The sequence below is a fragment of the Anolis carolinensis genome, chromosome 3 (genome assembly GCF_035594765.1).
Source record: "Anolis carolinensis isolate JA03-04 chromosome 3, rAnoCar3.1.pri, whole genome shotgun sequence".
Lineage (NCBI taxonomy): Eukaryota > Metazoa > Chordata > Lepidosauria > Squamata > Dactyloidae > Anolis > Anolis carolinensis.
In genome coordinates, this window is record NC_085843.1 from 229,845,764 (window position 1) to 229,869,871 (window position 24,108).

General features: G+C 40.8%; 1 protein-coding gene across 4 annotated transcripts in view; it reads right to left on the minus strand.

Annotated features, from left to right (window-relative positions):
* Nucleotides 1-397: 397 nt before the first annotated feature.
* neurl1 (neuralized E3 ubiquitin protein ligase 1) overlaps nt 398-24,108 on the minus strand; it is a 232,408-nt gene continuing 208,697 nt past the window's right edge. For all 4 annotated transcript variants that reach the window (XM_062976300.1, XM_008106591.2, XM_008106592.2 and 1 more), the window contains exons 5-6: nt 9,468-9,614; nt 398-8,791 (exon numbers count right to left, since the gene is read on the minus strand). In XM_062976300.1, the coding sequence (XP_062832370.1) occupies nt 8,550-8,791; nt 9,468-9,614 (389 nt within the window). In that variant the 3' untranslated portion in view covers nt 398-8,549. The remainder of the gene's footprint in view (nt 8,792-9,467; nt 9,615-24,108) is intronic.

The following is a 24,108-nucleotide window of genomic DNA, read 5'->3' on the forward strand; positions in this document are numbered from 1 at the left end:
ACTAGATGGTAGTGATCTAACATTAATCCATCTGCTGAGGTAGTTTGCTAGTCTACTTTACCCACATGTTCTGTTTATTCCACCATGAATTGTGAGGGTGGGTGGACTATAAAAATAATCAACATGTAGCCACTGCAGTTCCATTTCTTGGCAGTCCGCATCTCTTTCTCAAATCTAATCATTCCAAAAGTGTCATGCCAAGGTGTGTTTCATGCATGTATCTGAAATAAATAGTTTGGCACAAAGATCCAAAAAATTCAAGCAGACTTAAATCTGATTTATAGGATTCAATAAATGGAAATCTGTGCACTTCCGTAACGCTTGGATTCTTCACTCATTGGACTCTTCTAGTATTTGTGGTTTTGTTGTCAGAAAGCAGCCCATAAGTGCACCTTCGTGGGATACCTAAATCAACTTTATTCACAATCACAGTTATCCAATTGTCACACTGGATGGAATAGTCTTTTATAGATAGATAGATATATTATAAATGGAACAACAAAACCTTTTTCTTAAAATAAAGCAATTAAAAGATAAAATTCTTATTTCAATGACATCGAATCACATGAATTACTCTGGACCCTACACGCGAACACAGAGAAATGAAACCAAGCTCCCATTCTCTTGCAGCTCCAACCGAAATGCTCCTTTTCTAAACAATCTTTTTGGCTTCTATTAGCCGTTGCCATCTTTGGTCCTCATTAAGTGTAGCCCTATCCCAAGGCTAAGTTGTGTGTGTGTGTTGGGGGGGGGGGGGGGAGAGAGAAAATGTCCCTGCAGGTACCAGAGGATTATAGGGACAAGGGAAAATGTAGTGCTTCTTTAGTTTACCTTTATCAGATGAAGACAAGTGTGTCTGCAAACAGCTCTGGACAAATGAAAACTTAACAACAGCCTATTCCTGTTATTTAATGGAGTTTTTGTGTAAGAATTTGAGGATCAGAACCTTAAAATTTCCTTATTCTCCTATTTGGGCAAAATTAAACCACCATTCAGGCAACTGTGATGTCTGTTCTCAAATCTTTCTGATAGGTATACATTGTCTCCTTTTGCTTTTGAACCTTCCATTAAAAAAAAGTTTAATAGATTAATGCTTCATTCCTCTTCTTTATTTGATTTATATTCTGCTTCTCTACCAAATGGGACCCAAGCAGCTTACAGTAAACAGGAAGCTATTCCACCTCTTCTTCGTAGGCTCATTCCTATTACCTGTTGTATCAACTATCCATAAGTTAAAGGTTTTCCTCGACATTAAGTCATGTCCGACTCTGGGAGTTGGTGCTCATCTCCATTTCTAAGCAGAGGAGCTGGCGTTGTCCGTAGACATCTCCAAGGTCATGTGGCTGGCATGACCACATGGAGCGCCGTTACCTTCCCACCAGAGCAGTACCTATTGATCTATTCACATTTGCATGTTTTCAAGCTGCTAGGTTGATGGAAGCTGGGGCTAACAGCAGGAGCTCACTCCCATCCCTGGATTCAAACCACTATATATATATATATATATATATATATATATATATATATATATATATAAAATATAAAACACACACACACACCCTTTCATCTTTTGTTGAAATGCTAATAAGCAGCAGCATTTCCAAAACTCAACAAAAAAACTGCAAAAGGAGCCCAGCAGATCGTGGCCAAAAAAATGTCCTTAGCCATCCCTTTCCATAAGAAACATGGAGGGCCTATCATAACAAAATTGTGACACTCAAAGGTGAGTTCTTACACAATGTAGGATTTTGATCTATGGTTACAAATAATTTAGATGCTTTGTCTTATCATAACTGGGCACATATTCGGCTTCATAGATTCAAAGTACAGGCAAAGAGATTTTACCTAAACAGTAGGAAATACTTCCTGATGGTAAGAGCTCTTTGGCAGTGGACTATGCTCCCTCAGAATGTAGTGGGATCTCCTCTGAAGATTTTGAAGCAGAGGCTGGAAGGCCATCTGTTGGGGATGCTTTGACTGTGTGTTACTGCTTAGCAGGAGGTTAGACTGGATGGTCCTTGTGGTCTCTTCCAATGATATGATTCCAGGCCAAAAAAAAAACCCCAACAAGTCTTGGTCAAGTTCAGCCAGTTAGTCAAAGATTTTACTGGTGACGAGGAAGGGCTAGAAAGTGAGCACAGGACTTATATAAATGCCAAATATGCATTTTATGAATAGAACTCCAGTGGAGTGGATTGGAAAGAATAATCTCAATTCATTTCCCCCACACAGTAGCTTTCAGTTTAGTAGTGGTTGTAATATTCATCAATAGGACGTATCAGCTACTTAGTTAAGTAGGTAAGGAATTAAAATCATGGCAACAGTATCTTAATAATAACTAAGTAACATTTGTGATTTAGTCATGTTTCATACTCATGGTTGTCATTAAGCCATGATCGTGACACTGTTGCCATGATCATAACTACCTAGCAAACATATCTCACCAGGCATCAGCTGCATGTGGAGAAAGAGGCCCGTTCTGATGGCAACTGGAACATATGAATGATGTTTCTATTATGGTTCAGGGTGGGTCAGCCAGAAGTTACAGCTGATGCATGATTTCAGATAATAACCACAATAATAATAGCCAGAAATCTGTATCAGCTACCAGTACTTAGTTAACTAAGTAACCTCTCCCCCAAACTGATGGGAATATCATTTCCTGTGATCTGATCAGTGAAAGAACCAGTCTCCTTCTCCCCATGCAGCTGATGCCTGGTAAACTGGGATGGGAGTTACAATCCTGGCAACAATGTCATAATTCTGTTTTAGTAGTACAGTAGAGTCTCACTAATCCAAGCCTCACTTATCCAAGCCTCTGGATAATCCAAGCCATTTTTGTAGTCAATGTTTTCAATATATCGTGATATTTTGGAGCTAAATTCATAAATACAGTAATTACAACATGACATTAATGCGTATTGAACTACTTTTTCTGTCAAATTTGTTGTAAAACATTATGTTTTGGTGCTTAACTTGTAAAATCATAACCTAATTTGATGTTTAATAGGCTTTTCCTTAATCCCTCCTTATTGTCCAAGATATTCGCTTATCCAAGCTTCTGCCGGCCCGTTTAGCTTGGATAAGTGAGACTCTACTGTACTCAGGAATACAGAGCAGTTAGGGGTGAGTAGATCTAGGTTATTGTACTGTATCTACAACCAGTACTTAGTCATGATTTTGACACTGCTGCCCATGACTATAACTCCCCTCCTTACCTTAATTTTAGTGTATTTTGTAGACTCAGCTAAATATACTTAAGTATGATTAAACATACTGAAGTATACTTAGTTAACTAAGTCGCTGATACATGATGATGATGATGATGATGATGATGATGATGATGATGATGATGATGGATTATGACAACAGCAGCAGCAGCAAAAATGGGTAGGTTTAAAAAGAAGATATTCTAACCTATATAAGATTTTTACATACTGCACACTATAAGAAACATTCTGTAACATTTCAGCCAGTGATCCCGATCCAGCAGAGAGGTGCCAGACATGTTTTCTGCTGCTCTACAGCAGTGGTTCTCAACCTGTGGGTCCCCAGATGTTTTGGCATTGAGCTAGTAAACTGGCTGGGATTTCTGGGAGTTGTAGGCCAAAACACCTGGGGACCCACAGGTTGAGAACCACTGCTCTACAGACGAAGACACAGATCAATGGATTCAAATGGCAGGAAAAGCGATTCCATCTAAACATTAGGAAGAGCTGTTCAACAGTAGCCCATGCTGCCTCAGAGAGTAGTGGAATCTGCTTCTCTGGAGGCTTTTAAGCAGAGGCTGGATGGCCATCTGTCAGGAGTGTGTTGATTGTGAGTGCCAGCATGGCAGTGGGTTGAACTAGATGGCTCTTGTAGTCTCTTCCAATTCTATGAAAATGAGCTCAAGTCACGAGATCGTACATTTTTAAAAGCTTTGTGCTGGAGGGCCTGTTTTATATTGACAAAAATAGGCCAGAACTCTATGCCCATTTCACAGAAGGATCAAAAGGAGGGAGGGATCAAACTAATAGAACAGGAAGCTGCATCCATTTGAAATATCAGACAGTCTGTGCCTGTACACCTTTCCCCAAAAAGGTCTTTGTCTTTTCTCCCAGATGTTTGGTAGCTCTGATGCCCTTGGAATTAGGAGAAAGCCTCAAACATCATACTATTCAGCTGAAAAACACCATGTTACAGAAAAGAGAAGAAATCTTGGGTCAAGTGAAAAAATGAATGAAGACAATTCAAACAAATGGGAAACAAAACAGATTAGAACATGAAAATGAACAGAAAACTTAAAATGTCCTTCTTACACAACCCTACGCTTTTAAAAAAAAAGATATGACTGCAATGTTACTTAAATCACAATTGCATGTAAAACAAGGGGAGCATGCCCCCTGCAGAAGTGATGCCAAAAGGAATACTAAGAAATGCAGAAAGTGTCTCTTCTGGAGCCATTCCCCTCCCTTCCCCCATGCACAACAGCAGCAGCAATTATAAACATTATAACTAGTCATCCTTCTAAGACAGGCTCAGATTGCTAACATCTCTAGCATAAAGTTTTAGATGCTGAAGCTCTGGGAGGAAACTCCCACAAGCACATTCCCATATTTAAAATACATTCTACAGAAATGAAGATACTGGCTGGCAACATCTAGGAAGACCAGGATATGCTCTTGTCCCTACAGTACTTTAACCTCCAACCCTACTTCTGATGACTGGATATTTTAAAAAACTGCAACATTTCCCCCTTTCCTCCTATTAATATGCTATCACCAAAATATTACAAATAAATGGCAACATCTTCTGTCCCCAAAATGTTAGTCAACTTGAAACAGTTGGCTTGTAAGTATGGCTAGATACGTTGTTGCCCATTGGCTCATGTGAAACACCAATACCCACAGACTGCCTCAACCATTTACATGGAGATAATAGCTTTGTAGGGGAAAGAAATATACTTCATTTACTTTATATCCCCCATTTATAGATCTAAAGGTGCAAGTCTGAGCCATGTTTGCTCAGAAATAAATCCCACTGCTCTGGATGGGATTCACTACCATATTAGTGGGCATGGAATTGCAGCCTAAAGACACAATTCTCTCATTTTTTCAACAGATGGCTAAATGTCATCTAGGGTCAGCATCCTGTCAGTGACATATGCATTTTGTTGAACAAGGTACAAAGACCTATTCTTTAACTGTGCATATTATCCAAAACCTCTACTTTGTGCAGCTATCAAGTCCTGGTAGGGGCAGCAGCAGCAATAGTAGTGACTGCTACTACTCCTGGCTGTGGGAAAGATGAGGACGAAAATTCAGATTATGAAGATGCTACTGGTGTGTGCTCCAAAAAGAAAAAGAAAGTGGATGCCATCTGTGAGCATGTCTTCCCCTTCCATGCTGAGACTAGTCAATTCTTTGTTATTTAAACTATCTCCTGCTTCTCTACCAGCAAGGAGCAGCACAGATGCTGGGGCAAGGAACAACATGGAACTGCATGGATGGGGTGTTATGTTTTGTTCTCCTGATGTAGGATCTCAGCCTCAACTTGTTCAACAAGATGCGTATGTCAGCCTGTGATCCTCAAGGGATAAATGTGATGAACACATTTTTTTCTGTCTATATTTTTAAAACCTATCTAGGCTTCACTTCGGGTAGATCCGGGTTCTATTATCTTAATGCATACTAGTAAGAAGGCAGAGACCCAAACAGCAAAATCAACTGAACCTTCAATGACACAGTGGGTTAAACTCTTATGCTGGCAGAACTGCTGACTTAAAAGTTGGGTTGCTGACTTGAAGGTTGTCGGTTTGAATCCAACCAGGTGAGAGCACGGATAAGCTCCCTCTATCAGCTCCAGCTCCATGCAGGGACATGAGAGAAGCCTCCAACAAGGATGCAAAACATCTGGATGTCCCCTCGGCAATGTCCTTGCAGACGGCCAATTCTCTCACACCAGAAGCGACTTGCAGTTTCTCAAATCACTCCTGACATTAAAAAAAAAGTGAACCATTCGATAGAGTGAGGTAGCCACTGTAGGCAGCCATTAACCTACAGCTGCACCTAGGATCCATTTGAGCTTCAAGTGCAAAATACACAGGCTCTGAACTTTTCATTGCCAAGGTGCACAACTAGGTTTTATGAAGTAGCACTGGCAAAAGGTGGGAGGAAATACAACAATTAGATGTGCGCTCTAATAAAGTAAGAAAAGGATAACACTACAAGACTATTAATTTCAGATCTAGCTACCTCACTGATCATGAAACTATTAGGTGTTTAATTTGTTATTGCCGTAGGTGGAGACTGGGGGATTTTCTATTTCATAACAAAGTGCTGAATACTATGACTCTTGGTCTGGTGTTTTGGATTACCTCTGCCAAAGAAAAGCAGTTTTTATGGAGCAGTTGGTTGTTCTTCTATCACCACAGATGACAAGAGAGATCAACTGTATTAATGAGAAGTTGGGCAAAGTCTTGTCTCCTGATATTGTTGGACTACAATTCCCAGCACTGACTTTTCTGGCTTGGGCTGGTGGGAGTCACAGTCCAGCAACATCTGATGGGTCTGCTTTTGCCTACATCTGCCTTAATGTCCACAGGCAACTGTGGATCGAAGGTGGTTTGGTTTCTTGAACTCTGTGATTGCATTAGTAATATGAGGCTGAGAGCATTCATTGTATGGAATGACACTTTAAAGAGTAAGAGATGTAAAACCTGCAATGCAGTCGCAGGCACAATGCTGATCCCTGTAAACAATAAGCCAGAAATGTCCAGCACAGGCTGAAACAATTCACATGGTTTGGACAGAGGGGCCAATACAAGATTTTCACTTGAATGGATGTACTGTAAAAGAAAGATCTTGCTTTTCCTTCATGGCAGGTTGTGTGTACTTTGGGTGGACTTGGGGCACTTAGAAATACCTTTCTCCAGGTTCCCTTTCCCCTATCAGTGGGCAACTACATACACAGGATTTCCACCTTCTCAGGCTGGCATGAGTAGGCTTTAACTCTGAAACCACAGTGCCACAATATTAGCAGGACATGTCTTTGGTGAGAAGAAAATCCACTCCCCATTTGAATGTTAACACTTTTGGTGAAGGGAAAAATAAGTCTGACCATCAGGAACCCACTTTCCTCTTAGATTCTTGCTCTTACTCCATCTATTAATTACTTAACACTATGGTATCCACACTTGAGAGCTAAGATTGAGAACTGGGACTTGGGGTTTCTTCCAACTCTGGTGCCATGTTTGATATCAAAAGCCATTAGTCCATTTGGCTCTAAGGGATGATATGGCCAAAGTTGCTTTAGGGTTTGTCATATGGATCAGCAAAAACAAAGGGCCATTGACAAATGAGGCCTTGTGCTTGTCCATGAATAGCATAATCAGCTGTAGCAAGACACTGGGGGAAATGCCAAAAATTTAGTTGCACCAAGCATATTCACAGTGGTGAGAGCAAGAGAAGCCAAAAGCATTGTCCTTCACATGTTGGGGAGAAGAGTGATTCTTCTAAAATAAACCTTCATTAAACAATTTTGAAAAGTGAGATAAATTCCTTCTGATTCTGATCTCTTTCTTGATACCAAAATAGACTCAACTCTGTGTTGTACATTCAGTTTGACCAAGGATTCTTAAATTACTGGTGATATTCTTTTCCTCTAAAGCTAGGATACATGTCCAATAACCAGATGGAGAGCCTTCCTTCTTATGGCTTTGATAATGTGCTCCATCATTTTCTGAAAGCAGGTGTGAAGGCACCTCTGTGGCCATTGAAAGCGGTTTTCTGGAGCAACACTTAAAAAAAGAAGGGGCCGAGGGCTCGAGAAACATCGATGAAGGAGATGATGTTGTATGATAAAAAAGAGGGACATCTGCTGAGGATGTACTAGAGCACAAGAAGGAAGTATTTGTGGAAAGTAACATTTGAAGATGTTGAATTAAAAGTGGGCAGTCCTGTATGTGACCTATAACAGGAAAATAACACACCCTTCCTTAGAAGCAGCAGCACATACCACATAGCATTGGAGAGGGGTAATGGAGTGGATCCAGTTGCCACCGATGTATGACAGCGGTTGCTAACAGTTCTTTCCAATCCAGCTGACTGGAAATATGGGTAAAATATTCCATATTGGACTTCATACTTCCCCGAGATGGTTCCAGTCCTTAAATGACTTGTTCCTCCTCTGCTCTAGGTGGTTCCCAATTTTTAAATTCATTCGCACATTTATGACAAAAGGGAATCCCTTCCTCTTTTGACCTTTGCAGCATCTCAATGGGACAAAAGGGCAGAGACATTACAGGAAAAGGAAACCCAGGAAGAGGAGCACTGCAGCCAATCCTTTCTGGCTGCTTATGTATGTTTTTGGCAGTAACTCTTTGCCAGGAAGAAATCTTTAGCCCTCAGATTTCTGGGCTTTACCCATAGGTAGCCACGTTCCAAATTAGCTACAAGTGTAAGGGCGGGGAAAACTGGCAATGAAGACAACCCCTTCCCGTTTAGCCTGGTCAAGTTCATTCTCATCTATACCATCTCCCCAATCCCTACCCTTTGTGTCAACCTGTCCTAAGTGCTGCGGTAGGTCTTGATGATGTCCTTGATGGCACGTCTGCAGATAGGACAACAGGCGTTGGCCATCTTCTTGAGTTTGAGCCCGCACGTGTAGCACAGACACATATGTCCACAGGAATAAATCACGGTGTCCACCATGTTCTCATAGCAGATGGTGCATTCATCATTCCAGGACCCTGAGATGGAAGGGGAAAGAGGGGATTCTGGCATGCTGACTGGCGAGTTTGGAGCCGTGCCTGCAAAGCAAGAAGAGAGACTGTCAACTCTTTGATCAACCATCGTGCTTGGAAATTAAAAGATCACTAGGTAACAGAAGTGAAAGATTAGTACCATGCTTTAAATCCAATTACTAGTGTCAATGTGAGCAGACCAATTAAATCAACTCAATTCTTACATAAATATGCAAATATCTGAAGGACCACCTCTTCCCATGTGATGCTGCCCAAAAATTGAGATACTCAGTAGAGGTTGTCATTGTCCTATGAACTTAGGTTGGTATATGTCACAGGGTTTTCTCTTTAACAGGACCCAGATTGTGGGGCTCCCTCCCATTGAAAATTAGGAAAGTCCTTGCCATCTGAGCTTCTAGCAGGCAGCCAAGTCTGTGCTAAAACCAGGGAGTGGTTGGTATGCCTGCTTTACAGGCCTGGGCTTTTAAATTATTTTATAATTGTTTCAGTCTATTTTTAAATAGTGCATTTGTGTATTTAATCTTAAAATATTTTTAATTATTGTACATTGCTGCAGGGAGATTGATAATAATGCTTATCACTCCTGATACTTACATTTTTGTTTAAAAGAACAGAATTTTGCAAACAGGAATCTTTTACTAAAAGATATAGGAAGGGTTCAGGTTCTTATGGGATGAAACAGAATAGGATGCAAGCCTAATGCTGCAACTAAGATATTTACCACTGAGTGAGCTTCCAAGTGGGCCAGAACCACATGTGCTTAGGACAGGATCAGAAACACCACTGCAGAGGACGGAGGGTGAGTTTGGAGATGAAGTTGGTGAGCTTGGTGCAGATGGACCCAATCGCTCAGCCATAAGAGTGGAACCTGCAGAAGGAAGGACACTCTTCAGTTCAATGTAGATGTATGAATGTAGTTCAATAGCATTTTCATCAAGACCTGGTATGGCATAGTGATTAAATTAGCAAACTAAGAAAAAAAGAACAAGCATGGTATAGTGGTTTAAATGTTGCACAAGGACTCAGAGAGTCCAGTATTTCAATACCCACAGCACTGGAAATCCACTGGGTGCCTTTGGGCAAGTCATATTCTCTTAGTCTTAGAGGCAAGCAATGGCAACCTCTGAATAAAAAGTCCTATGATGCGGTTGTTGAAGTTGACTTGTAGGCACAGTACACCAACAAAAACTAGAGAATCCCCACCCAGCTACAAAATGCATTAACATTCTTTGTCATCTTCAAGGATCTGTGAGGATAAAGGGAAGAGAATCATAAGATATAGAGAAAGCCTCCAAGAAGGAGGGGTTGCTGCCACAAGTAATAAATTTATAATTTAAACACAGGTTGACTATTACTTATCCAAAATGCTTGGGATCAGAAATGATTTGGATTTTGGATTTTTGGATTTTGGAATATATACAAATTAAATGAGATATCTTATAGATGCAACCTTTGTATAAACACAAAATTCATTTATGTTTCTTTGTATAATTTATACATATAACCTAAAGGAAATTTTATACACAATATTTTAAATAATTTTGGGCTTAAAACAAAGTTTGTGTAGATTGAACCATAAGATAGAAATGGTCTCACTTTCTCAGCCACCCATGTAGACAATTTTGGATTTTGAAGTGTTTCAGATTTTGGAGTTCCAGATAAAGTTTTTTTTGTGTGTCAGGAGTGACATGAGAAACTGCAAGTCACTTCTGGTGTGAGAGAATTGGCCATCTGTAAAGACATTGCCCAGGGGGCGCCCGAATATTTTACCATTCTGTGGGAGGCTTCTCTCATGTCCCTGCATGGGAAGCTGGAGCTGACAAATGGGATTCGAACCGCCGATCTTTTGGTCGGCAGTCCTGCAAGCACAAGGATTTAACCCATTGCTCAACCTGTAGTAATAAAGCATTCCAGTGATCTATGCTCCAGTGTGAAAATTGCCCAAAGATCAAAAGACCAGTGGTTTCTATGAAAATGCAGGGACCAACTTCTAAATGCTCTTTGCTCTAAAGGCAATAACACATTTGTGTTTCTGTTGGCTGATGCTCCATTTATTTCTGTTTACATGTAAACTGTCACCATGGCTCAAACGTCACGTACTTGCTTACCTAAAAAAGAAAGGGAAAGAAAGCAGCCAACAAACAGCGGGACAGTGATTTCAAATATGGTAGAAAATCACACCATAGCTGAAGGTAGGGACCAAACATCTATAGTACAGCATACAATCTGTGTGCCTCCATCTAAGATTCAATTGCTAGCCCTGATATTTAAAAACAGTGAGCAATGAGAGGTTAACAGGAAAGACTGTCTTGCCACTGAATGACAGAGCAGCCTATTCTAGAGTACGTACAGGTAGTAGGAACAGTTTGGGGAAAGAGTTTGACCTCACACGAGGTCATAGTGGACCAGGCACCTACCTCTTCTCAGGGGCTCTTAAAAGGACAAGGTGTTTCTTGAGTTCTAACCTGAAACTCCTTTCTTTGATAGAATAGGTTCCTGATGCAAGGGCAAAATGCACCTTCCTTAATAGAAAAATGCAAGATTTTTATTGCTCTTTAGGAATTTGCCTCATATCAGGTCAAACTCTTTTTCCCATGTACTCTAGTATAGGCTGCTCTGTCTCTCAGGGGCAAAATATCTACAAACCAGCAATAGGACACATGACAAAACCACACTCTGCAATAAATCAGGCTATCGATAGGGTTGCCAAGTCAGGAACATTGCAGGCCCCAAGATTTCAGAGCTAAAACCAGATACTTGGGATAGCCCCAGCAATGGCATGGTTCAGAAGTGATCAATTGTGAGAGGCTGATGGGGCACACTGACTCTCTAAGGCACCAAACTATTATTTAATTGTAATTAATTAATTAAAATGCTCACAAATGTCTATGGGGGAGACTGATAGGCAAATGATGTCCACCTTATGACTCAGAACCAACTTCTGTGGTGTGATGGGACAAAGTGCAGCATTTTCTGAAGGTAAGAATCATAGTATTCTGGTGTGAAAGGGTCAGTATGCATCCCATCTGCATTCAGTATGCATTCAGTCAGAAAAATATAAGATGCATACTGACAGAAACTGAGTATTTCCTGGGACCTTATCACACTGGGATATAATCCATTTATATCTATATGCATTCCATATATTTTTTAGGACTGGTTGCATACTGTATTGAGACGGGATGCATACTCTCTTCATCACACCTGATTATTATGATTATTATGATTTGAAAATACTGCACTATGGCAGTAGGCTGGCTCCTCCCAATCCATTCAAAACACACCCCATATCACCCTATGACCTTCTAAAAAGTATCGTTGCTGATGGGATGCACACAGATTTTCCTATCACACACAAAAACAGTGCTTCAGCAACAGAAGAATCCATAGTATTTCAAAAAGCACAATTAGAATTCCATCTTCAAATAATCCATGTCTGCGATGTTTTGCAGACAGATTCCGACAGAATACTTACGGGATGGGGCAAACGTCATATGATGGGACCAGCTTCAAATCATTCTCAAACAGTCTTGGAAACAGAGTATTTCCTAATGTGATAAGGCCCCCAATGTGAGGAGGTCCTATCTTCATATCTACTTGAGTAGATCAGATCTGATTCAGGACTTAATTATTTTTTTTTCGTGTCAGGAGCAACCTGAGTTGCTTCTGGAGTGAGAGAATTGGCCGTCTGCAAGGACGTTGCCCAGGGGACGCCCGGATGTTTTGATGTTTTACCATCCTTGTGGGAGGCTTCTCTCACATAAGGATTCTTTGTTCTGCTCTTTTCCCAGTGAGATCATCTGTTACCTTCTGTGTTGCCACATAGGCTAAATCATGCAAAAGTGACAACATGGCATTCTGCAAAACCCAGAAAGAACATTTTAACACACCCTCTAGCACTCTGCTGCTGACCTCAAAATTATAATTGTTCAACACAGCAACTCCAAAGGTAGACTTCACTGCGAAATTGCTGGATCACAAATCTATCATGACTGAAATTTAAATATCAGCATTTATCTCACTTCAGGTTAATTAATTTACTAACAGTAGATCTAAGGTCACTGTGTTGACTTTACCTACCCTGAACCTTTAACATGGGGGGCGGGCGCTGTGGAAAGTTGGGGTCACAATAACCTTCAGGCAAACTTGGAGAACCACTCATACTCCAGTGCATCTACACTCATGGGGGGAGGGGGAAATAACCATATTTGGGGGACATCTTGGTCATTCCTAGGCCCAGAAGAGGTTGTTTTAACAACAGATGGTGAATAAAAATCCCTTCCTATTTACTTCCTTTTTGGACCCTAGTGGCCAACAAGTGTGATAGAAATGCCTTCCACATCCTATAAAGATCACTTTAGGGCATTGCTTTCAAATCCCCTCTTAACTTTCTTTTCACTGTGCCAACACACCTATCTCCCTAAGCCCCTTCTCATAGGGCTTACCTTCCAGACCTTTTACCATTTCACTGCCTCAGAGTGTGGTGGAAGCTCATTCTTTGGAGGCTGATAAACAGAGGCTGGATGATCATCTGTCATGGATGCTTTGATTGTGCTTTTCCTGCATGGCAGGGGGTTGGACTAGATGGCTCATGCTGTCTCTTCCAATTCTATAATTCTATGATAACCCTCCTCTGGATACGTTCTAGCTTGTCAATATCTTTCGTGAACTGTGGTACCCAGAATTGGATACAGTATTCCAGGTAAGGTCTGATCAAAACAGAATAGAGTGAGACTATGATTTTCCTCAATTGAGACACTGTAGTGCAGTTGAACCCAAACGAACAACCTCATTTCAATTCCCCATCTTTTTAAATAAGTCAAGTAAGGTACAGATGCACCTCATGCCCCCGCTCCAACTTGATTTCTCAGAAGAAGAAAATCTTTCAGTAATACTAGATTTTACAATAACGATTTTACAGTAACGATTTCATGTGGCCACAGTGGGCCATGCTCTTGTTACATCCCAAATAAATTATTGCAACATGCTCTACATGGGATTGCCTTTGAACACTGTTCGGAAGCTTCAACTAGTCCAATGGGCAGCAGCCCAATTGCTCACCGGAGTGGCGTACAGGGAGCATACCACCCCCCTGCCTGCCTGTCTGCTGCTGAGCACAATTCAAAGTGCTGGCTTTAGCCTATAAGCCCTAAATGGTTCCTGCCCAGCTTATGATCCACCTTGGAGGTTAAGATCGTCAGGGGAGGCCCTGCTCCCGATCCCACAACCATCGCAAGTGTGATTCGTGGGGATGAGAAACAGGGACTTCTCCGTGGTGGCCCCCCATCTGTGGAACTCCCTCCCTAATGAAATCTGGTCAGCCCCCTCCCTCCTGTCCTTTAGGAAAAAACTCAAAACATGGTTGTGAGACCAAGCATTCGGGCAGCAGACACAGAGATATTAATGAGAATGATTTATGTGAATGACAATGGAAAGACCTTGGATTATGACTTTGAACTTGTGTAATTTTAAATTGATGTTTTTATAATTGATGTTTTAACTATTTGTTTTAACTGTAACTATTATTATTGTTGTGTTTGGCATCTAATAATTGCCAGTTGTGAGGCCGCCCTGAGCGCCCCCCCCCCCCCGGGGGGGTGGGGGTGAGGAGGACGGGATACAAATGTGTTAAATAAATAAATACATACAGAAATAAATGTGTTGTCGAAGCTTTCATGGCCGGAATCACAGAGTTGTTTTGTGTTTTCCGGGCTGTATGGTTATGTTCTAGAAGTATTCTCTCCTGACATTTCGCCCACATCTATGGCAGGCATCCTCAGAGGTTGTGAGGTATCTGAGGATGCCTGCCATAGATGCGGGTGAAATGTCAGGAGAGAATAGCCATATAGCCCAGAAAACACACAACAACCCTGTAAATAAGTAAATATTCCACTCTTACATTTTGGCCTGTTGGGGGAGTGAGAGACAATAAAATGATTTATGCTTACACATAATCCTCTTAATGCCAGGAGGATTGTGATGTGTATAAAATTCTGAGAAAAGGCAGCTGTTTCTAATGGACTGTTGCTCAACATCAAATTGGCTAATCATGGCAGTTGTTGGCAGCCAGTACAGGGCCACTTTTGTAGTTTTCATTCTGTGTGTATGTGCACAAACTGATTACTATCAGTTCAACAAGCAGGGAGGGAAGGGGAAACAATAGCCTCTAGCTCACAAAATGTCTATTCCAAACCAATTTCACAGGCAGACGCTGTTTGTATTTGAAGGCAACTGTTGATCTACCCAAGATAATTCCATTTCTATGAATCTTGCATTGCTCTCGTTGAAAAGAAACAAAACACAGAAAAAAAAGTGTTGTCTTTCATGCAATTTGCCCGGTATGGTTTGATGGATGATGTTTTAAGGTTAGCAAAAAGTGAGACTGAGAAATTCTTTTAAAGTTGACATTTTGAGCTTTCTGTAGCTACCCATCAAGCAGGAAGTGCTTCCACGTGGAAGGTATCCTAGTCCTAGTCTTGGTTCCTCAAACAGTTTCCCTGTGTTTGGGAAAGGTTGCTAGGTCTCAGGATACTAGCAATACTGGAGAACTGTGATGTTCCTCTGAAATTCCAGATGGAAAACCAAATCTCAGGTAGAGGGGAAGAAGGGAGTTTAATTTTTGTATGAAAGGCATCTTCAAAGCCTTGGTACCATCTGCACTACTTTCATCAGTTGGAACTAGAGGGTAGAAACTAATTAGGTTACTTTATTTCTTCCCTTATATAATGTGTTTCTTTCACCTGACAGCCCACCAGGACTCTTGAGGAAATCATTAAACATGTAAAAGCACTTTTTTCTATAATGTATTCCAGAATACTGTATGATACACATACTTAACATTAACTTTATGCATACATAGTTAAGTAGCAGAGGCATTAAGAAATCCAGTTAATGAACTGCAAAGCTGTGTATCAGTATACCAGCAGGAGGGTCTGAGGTGCATCACGGCACAATGCACTTCGCTGGTTCTGCAATATATTAACAGAAGAGAAGCCCTCTACTATGGATGTTATGAAACTGACCAATTCTAAATCAACTTATGATGATATAACTCATATAAGATTTCAGACTGTGTTTGTGGGGTTATATAAGTTGTATGTGCCACCAAGTCGTCTATCGACTTATGGTGAGCTCATGAATTTCAAAATATTTCCTTACATAAGGAATGTTCTCCTGTCCTCTGAAATATAGCCTATAGCCTACTGGCTGATGGTCTCGCATTCGAGTATGAATCAGGGCTATCCCACATATCTTCAAAGATCTATGCACCAACACCCCCCCCCCCCCAAGAATGAGGGGAGAGCAGTGGGAAGAGAGTAAGTAGAAGGATGCTTGTCCTTCTAGAACAAGATAAGGAGTGGAGCTTCTAACGCTTCACAAGGTTGCATGGATATGGAGAAGATCTGTACTTCTTTCCATATAGGAAGATTTCTCTCATATTGTGAGAATCACACTATAAGGGTATGTATTTGAGAGAGACAAAGAGATAACTTCGGTGGCACTGCTGTTAACCCAACATTGAAAAGTTGACCTTCCCACCTTTGGAAATACCTGGGAAGATGAAATGAATTGCTACTTGGGCCAATATGAGAGCAAAGGGGCAGGTGGAGAGATATTTATTCATCAAGGACAAACCAAATGGTAAATACAATTTCAAGTCTGGCCTCAAGTACCAGTGAAAAACTGCTATAACTCAAACCGGTAGCTCAATAACTTATCTTGAGTCCTCAACCAAAACCCCCATAACTCCCTGACTCATAAAAACAATTCTGCTGACAAAGCATGTTATTGGGAAACATCACAAGATCATAGCCATGTAGATACTTGACAAAGATGTATTATGTGACTGTACATTAAAAAAACAAACACCTTCAGTGTACTGGAATTTTGGAACTAAGTGCAAAAGTAACCCATCCATGCTGGGTTTTGCTGTGGCCGCTTACAGCTATGGAAGCCAGAATGAATACCCTCGTCCTTTCCAAAGTTTTGAAAGATGCACCAGTTTATGGTCAGCTTTGTTCAGTTGGAATTGCTTCAGTTCCCTCTCCCCTCTCTGTGTTTGTTTATCTAGCTTACTGCTTCCAGGCAGCCTTGAGACATTCTCACTCTCTCCACACCATTCGCATTATGGGCTTACTACAGTCTTGGGTAAACAATCTTCTCTTCATCCTACTGACCATTATCTGATGTTCTGGAAACTGCCCACAGCTTCTCTCCTCTCTACCCCAGCTCGAATCTGGTCAGACAAAAGGAATTGTATACTGTAAAGAGCCTAGCAAGGGAACATGCCTCATCATAGTTCATATACACATAACAAAGAGAGAAAGAGATTACACAACAGCCCAAAGTGTACAAAACAAAAGCCTTCCTCTCACATGTTTGCTGTAAATGAAACAAACTTCATCAGCTAGGAGAAGCATAGGCATTCCTCTGTGCAAGAGATAAAATACCAGCTTAACTGGTGGAGGCAGCAAAGCCAGCCAGGCCAGATCTAGACCATTGGACCAAAGAGATTCCATTTTAATTTCTGGAATATTCTGAGAAATGGACAGAGTGACACGACACAACCACACTGTGGAAACAGTGTGTGTGTGTGTGTGTGTGTGTAGCCACTATTTCCACAGTGTGGTTGTGTTGTGTCACTCTGTGCCACATGACCTTGGAGGTGTTTACAGACAATGCTGGCTCTTCAGCTTAGAAATGGACATGAGCACCAACCCAAATTGGGTTCAAGGTGCAAACAGTTTGCACCCATTTAACACAACAGCTGAAAAGGGGGGAAATCCTGCAAACTGCTGCATCTTCTTCCTCAGTAATAACTTTTTTCATATTTATTTATTTATTTATTTATTTATTTAATTTATATACCGCTCTTCTCCCCCAGGGGGATCCCTGTAATAAAAGGAAAAAAGACCTTGCCATTTCATTCTGGGTGGGAAAGCAATGGAAAAATGCACACAGCAGCAGTGGAGAATGTGAATGCTATTGCTGTCAGGATCACATGAAGAAGTGTTATTCGACTATGTGAAGTTTATTTTCAAAACACATTTTGTGAAACTTTGTTTCCCTCATGTTCAAGTTTTAAATGTAAGTTCTTCTCAAAGAATATTTCTCTCAACTCTAATTCATAGTAGTGTGTCTAGAACATTACCATGCTGCCAGGTTCGAATCCCACCCGGGGAGAGTGCGGATGAGCTCCCTCTATCAGCTCTAGCTCCACTCGGGGACATGAGAGAAGCCTTCCACAAAGATGGTAAAAACATCACAAACATCCGGGTGTCCCCTGGGCAACGTCCTTGCAGACGGCCAATTCTCTCACTCCAGAAGCAACTCCAGTTGCTCCTGACACACAAAAAAAAACCCAACCATGCACACACTTTTCTTGTATGCCTTTTGACATTTAGTAAGTTAGGCTATGCTTACTCATTATTACTCACGGTGCTTTCTAAGTGACCTTGCATGTTAACTAGCTTCCATCTCCAGACACACTGTATTATACTCTATATAACGGGGATGAGTCAGTGAATGACCCATCTCATGCATTGCTAAAGATGTTATGGCAACACCATCCAAATCCTTGGCATCCAGGCTTACAACAAACAGCAGCTGTTACTAATTTCATATGGTTGGGTTTATAGGTAACAGACAAGGATGCAATTGAGTAGGAAACCTCAAAGATTTCAGTTAGTTTATCTTTGAATTTTTTTCCCTTCCTTGTTAAGATTCCCAAGATGATTCTGAACATGATGTGAAGCTGACCCTTTCTTTTTTTACTCACAAGTAAGTGTGCAAGGGAGCCCCTGATGGCACAGCTGGTTAAACCACTGAGCTGCTGAACTTGCTGACTCAAAGGTCGGCAGTTCAAATCCAGGGAGCAGGGTGAGATCCTGCTATTAGCCCCAGTTTTTGCTAAACCTAGCAGTTTGGAAACATGCAAATATGAGTAGATCAATAGTTACTGCTCCGGTGGGAAGGTAACGGCGCTCCATGCAGTCATGCTGGCCACATGACCTTGGAGGTGTTTGTGGACAATGCAGGCTCATCAGTTTAGAAATGGAGATGATCACCAACCCCAGAGATGGACAAGACTAGACTCAATGTCAGGGGGAAACCTTTACTTTTACCTAAGTGTGCAAGACTCAATAGTTCCATCCTACACCTTTAAAAAAGGGTGGAGAAAGCCTGTTTGTTCCTCACCTACCATCAGCCCTGGGAAAGGAAGACAAACTTAGGAAAATAAGCAACAAGCAGGGAGATTAAGATTTAAACACCCCATAGTTGCATATAGCAGTCCTGATATAAGTTAGCATACCATACGCTCAACTCTGAATAACAAAGACCAGCTACACACTACATACTTAACACATTGATAGAATTTTCTGTCGTGACTCCATGCCCTCCAACTATGCTGATTTGGCAGGGGCAGTTCTGATTGACCCTGTTATCTCACTTTTCTAGCATTTTTTCAAAGCCCCACCTTCTCTCTGCTTCTTTAACTTTTTCTCCTTTTCCTCAGCTTACTTTAATAGCTGCAAATTGAGTTCAATGTGCAAACAGTTTGCACCCATTTAACTCAACAGCTGAAAAAAGGGGGAAATTCTGCAAACTGCTGCAGCCTCGTGTTCTTCCTCAGTAATAACTTTTTCCATCTTGACCTCACTTTAATGGTACTTTGTCACATGTGCCCCTGTTTTTACATGTCAAATGATGAATGGTATGTAATGCAGCAACGCCAGATAAAGGCTATGATTCCAAGAGGATAGCCATCTTGAAATCCTATCCCTCTTGATTTAAGTAATACTGAAGTCTATGTAAAGGTGGGTGGAAAAGAAAATGAACTCTACGGCATATTTTGCTGCAAGCACAAAGCTGGCTGCTATCAGAAAGTTTAGTCTATTCTGTCACTCTTCTAAATAGGCAGAGAAATTATATGTTCTTGTGTGTGTAAGAAATAAGTAAGCTTTATTTGACCTCGGGGGCACATCATAATTCAGCGAGAACAGTACATTTTCCTGTATCCAGTTTATCCAACACACACAAGCAAAAAGATGATAAGATAAGGGAACGAATATACGAGCCATCCAGTTCATATAGAGCTTCTTTATTATTCTGGTGATGAAGACTATTAATTTCCACTCTCACAGAGAGAAAGCACATAAAGTTTATGGGTGAAAGTCTTTTGGCTGTATCTTCAGATCGTTTTTGTTTGCCAGATTCAATCATCCCAACCCAGTAGTCATGCCTGTGGATTTCTCCAATCCCTGCCAGTAATTTTCTGAATAGCTGGAGGCTGAGTGAGGAGAGGAAACATAAATTATTTTCCCCTCCCAAGATGAAATGAGGATCTAAGGGGACTCTAGAAGCATCTCCAGGGTATACCCATGCAAAGCAAAGCTGGTTGCTTTCTGATGTGGCAAACTAGGAAGTCCGTATGTTATGTATGCCATTGCCAAGCTGTAGGGCAGTGATGCCTCCCATCTCCTTGTGGCATAAACTACAGATTATATTAGCATGCAACTTATATTTCTTTTCTGTTAAATACACAGCATGCAACCAATGTTGCTTTTCTGATTTATTTTCTGTGTGCTGTCCCTGAGCTGGAATGGGGCCAGTCAAGTATGTGAGGAAGGACCTTTTCATGCTAGCTGGGTTTGTTTCAATGCATCCACACTCCAGCTACAAAAAGAAAGAAACATATTTTCTTTTATTTTCATAGGCCTCAAATGGTGGATGGGAGGATTTCAAAACAAAAATCACTGGGGAGGGGAGGTTTAATTTTCACCATATGTTCTGGTCCCAACTGAGATTAGTGCTATGCATGCTTCCTAGGGAAAAAAATAAATAATAATCTTATGTTAAATTAGAATATTGGCCCTTGCTCTATGCGACTGAAGTGCTATATTTTCTTTTAAAATGCCACGGATGCATCCTATGGAATTATGGGGCTTGCAATTTGGTCAGAGGCACAAGAGGGGATCTCTTGCTAGGAATTCTAAATATTCCTCCCTGAACTGCAAATCCCAGGATTCCTTTAGATGTTGTCATGGCAGTTAAAAGGAATATAACACTGTAATTGTATAGTGGGGAGGGCCTCAAGAATAGGTTACAGATAACTGTGTTACCTATAATACATCACTTCCAAGCCAAAAGAAATACTGATCTTTCAAAACCAGAGATAGGGTACTGGTTACGTCTAGCTTTCTTTACTTTTCCTGTCTTTTTTCACCTGTTTGTAATCTGTACAACCTGTGCAAAAGCTGGGTTGCAGTTAAACATCTAGAAAATCAAGATTATGGCAACCAGACTGATTGATAAGTGGCAAATAGAGGAAGAAAAGTAGAGGCAGTGACAGACTTTGTATTTCTAGGCGCAAAGAAGACTGCAGACGCAGACTGCAGCCAGGAAATCAGAAGACGTTTACTTCTTGGGAGGAGAGCAATAACCAACCTCGATAAAATAGTGAAGAGTAGAGACATCACACTGGCAACGAAGGTCCACATAGTGAAAGTAATGGTATTCCCCATAGTAACCTATGGATGCGAGAGGAAGGCTGAGCGAAGGAAGATAGACGCTTTTGAACTGTGGTGTTGGAGAACAATACTGAGAGTGCCTTGGACCGCAAAAAGATCAAACCAGTCCATACTCCAGGAAATAATGCCTGACTGCTCACTGGAGGGAAGGATGTTAGAGGCAAAGATGAAGTACTTTAGCCACATAATGAGAAGACAGGAAAGCTTGGAGAAGAGAATGATGCTGGGGAAAATGGAAGGAAAAAGGAAGAGGGGCCAACCAAGGGCAAGACGGATGGATGGTATCCTTGAAGTGACTGGCTTGACCAGTTGGGGGTGGCGATGGCCGACAGGGAGCTCTGGTGTGGTCCATGAGGTCACAAAGAGTCAGAAATGACTGAACAAATAAACAACAACAAAAAGAACCCCTAGAGGACCCCGAAGTCACCATCTCCATGATTCACCAAAACTGTCAGATTCTGAACTCCAGACAAGGAATTATTTTGCAGTAAAAGTATCACCGTGCCACATTACAATAGCAACATCCTATGGACTCCTAGTGTTTGTATTTAAGGAAGATGTACTTAAATTCCTCAACCAGACAGCGCCAGGATACACCAAACAACAATCCCCAGGTTTCCACAGGAAGCTTCTATGCCAGTTAAAGTGGAAACATAGAGCTATAACTCTATGTGAAAAGGTCCAAGGTATCAATACAAATAGTAGTAATCAAGGAGGAGTCGCCTGTAGAAATCATCTTCCATACTTGACTCATACAGATGGAGATTCACACCCCATTGTCTTCATGCTGTCCCTCAGCGAAGTTTATGACTTAAGATGCACAGTAAGCTGTTGTTAGATGCCACCTGGTTTAGAGTCTTTCTCTTGAAGCAACAGAGCTTAGTTAGGAAACAACTAAACATCAATATGATCAGGGTTAGCAGCAAGGAAAGGAACAACCACGGAAAAATATCACCTCCAAAAATTATTAAGATAAGCCTGCAGGCATGAGACCAGATTGCATAAACTTGTGATTCTATTCTATCCCTGCAATCATTTTAATGCCACTGACTTAAAACATTTTCACAAGAAAAGCTGGAATCCATTTCTGAATACATAAACAACCCCATGTGGAAAGTACAACCAGTTTTAAAGCATCTCTTTCTTTTGCTTTCTATCTTCTACTAACAGTATTTACAGGTCAAATTCCAGATTACAAAGCATTCTCAGCATGAGTTAAGATAAGGGGTTGCCAGTATGCCTTATTTGATGACCAAAAAGCTTGAACTTACTGTTGAAATTCAACTCCACACTGCCCAAGACTGTAGTCCTCATTGAGGAAGAGTTAGTTAGCTTTAGAATAGGCTGAGGGTTTCCCTTCCCCATGTCTCCTGTATGCCAGTTGGAAGGTAACTATTTGCTGTCTCCTCTCTGTTTCTGCTGTCATTCTAATTGGTTGTATATAAGGGATACTTTTCTATTGCACACTTTACTTTTGACTTCTTTTTTACATCTTTGTATGTACTGTGTGCTTTGAGATCTCTCTCTGCCTGTGTATCAGGGGAGATGTAATGATTGGTGTTTTTCCCCTCTCCTGAAACCTTAGAAGAGATGGGTGTTAGAATAGCTCAGACCCAGTTCTTTAACCATTAAGAAATGTAGTACAGTGTTCCCTCACTTATTGCGGAGGTTACGTTCTAGGACTACACACAATAAGTGAAAATCCGCAAAGTAGGGACACTATATTTATTTTAATATTTATATATTATTTCAGTAGTTATACACTGTTTTAAGTCTTTATCCACTAATCATGTGTTGATAAATTGCCTCCTTCTCCTCCCGTTGCCGCTAGGATTCCTTTTCTCTCCTTTTGGCGTCTCCTTCCTCCCTTCCTTAGGCTGTAAATTGTAATTTTTTATGATTTATAATATTCTTTTAGAGTTTATTGAAAAACCGCGAAACAGTGAATCTGCGAAAAGTGAACCGCGAAGTAGTCAGGGAACACTGTAGTTATTTTTATTGTAAGTAAACCTTTTGTGATTTTTAAGATTGGACACTGCATCTTTGCCTGCCTAAGCTCTAAATTCTTTACAGCCACATGGCACTTCACGCTCTGCTTGCTGTGAGCTGATTGCTCAACTATAGGTATCCTGTTTGTATTTTGGATGCTTTGCTTGTTTTTGGAAATTTTCCCTAACACAAAATCCATAACACTTACAGGATTGGCAGATATCCCTTATTATAAGGAACATGCCTTATTTGAGAACTAGAAATATACCCCTTAAGGATTGGGACAACTTTTGCTTTTGTTTAGACTCAGTAAGATGCCAATAAATTCCATATGAGCCCTTCATAAAGAATTATGGGCATTATTTCATTTATAGATGTTGTCAACAGGCTAATTTTTCAGAGGAAAAGATGCCAGCGTTAATTGAAATGTATACTTTTGTTTAGTATTTAGGGAGAACATAGATAACTACTTCCTGATTATCAGTCCTGTAGGTCATGAATTGCTATTTTGAAAGTCTGGTTACACTACATACTTAAGATTTTGGAGATGAAAGTGAAATATTCATCAAGGCTATCACTGAATTTTTCTCATGTTGCATGGCTCTTCTGTTAATACTGTTCTCTGACATTGTAAATGGGCATATTTATGCTGATTTTATTTTTAAATGATGCTCTGAAGAAAAACCCATTCAGGGCACAATGTAATGTCAATGCACAAACCTTTAACAAGCAATGATTAAATCCCCTTGGGAACTGCTTACCAATTAACATTACTAATGTATGCCTCACTCACAAGGAAAAAAAAATATGCTTCAGCCTGACGGAAGGGCTCACACAACATTT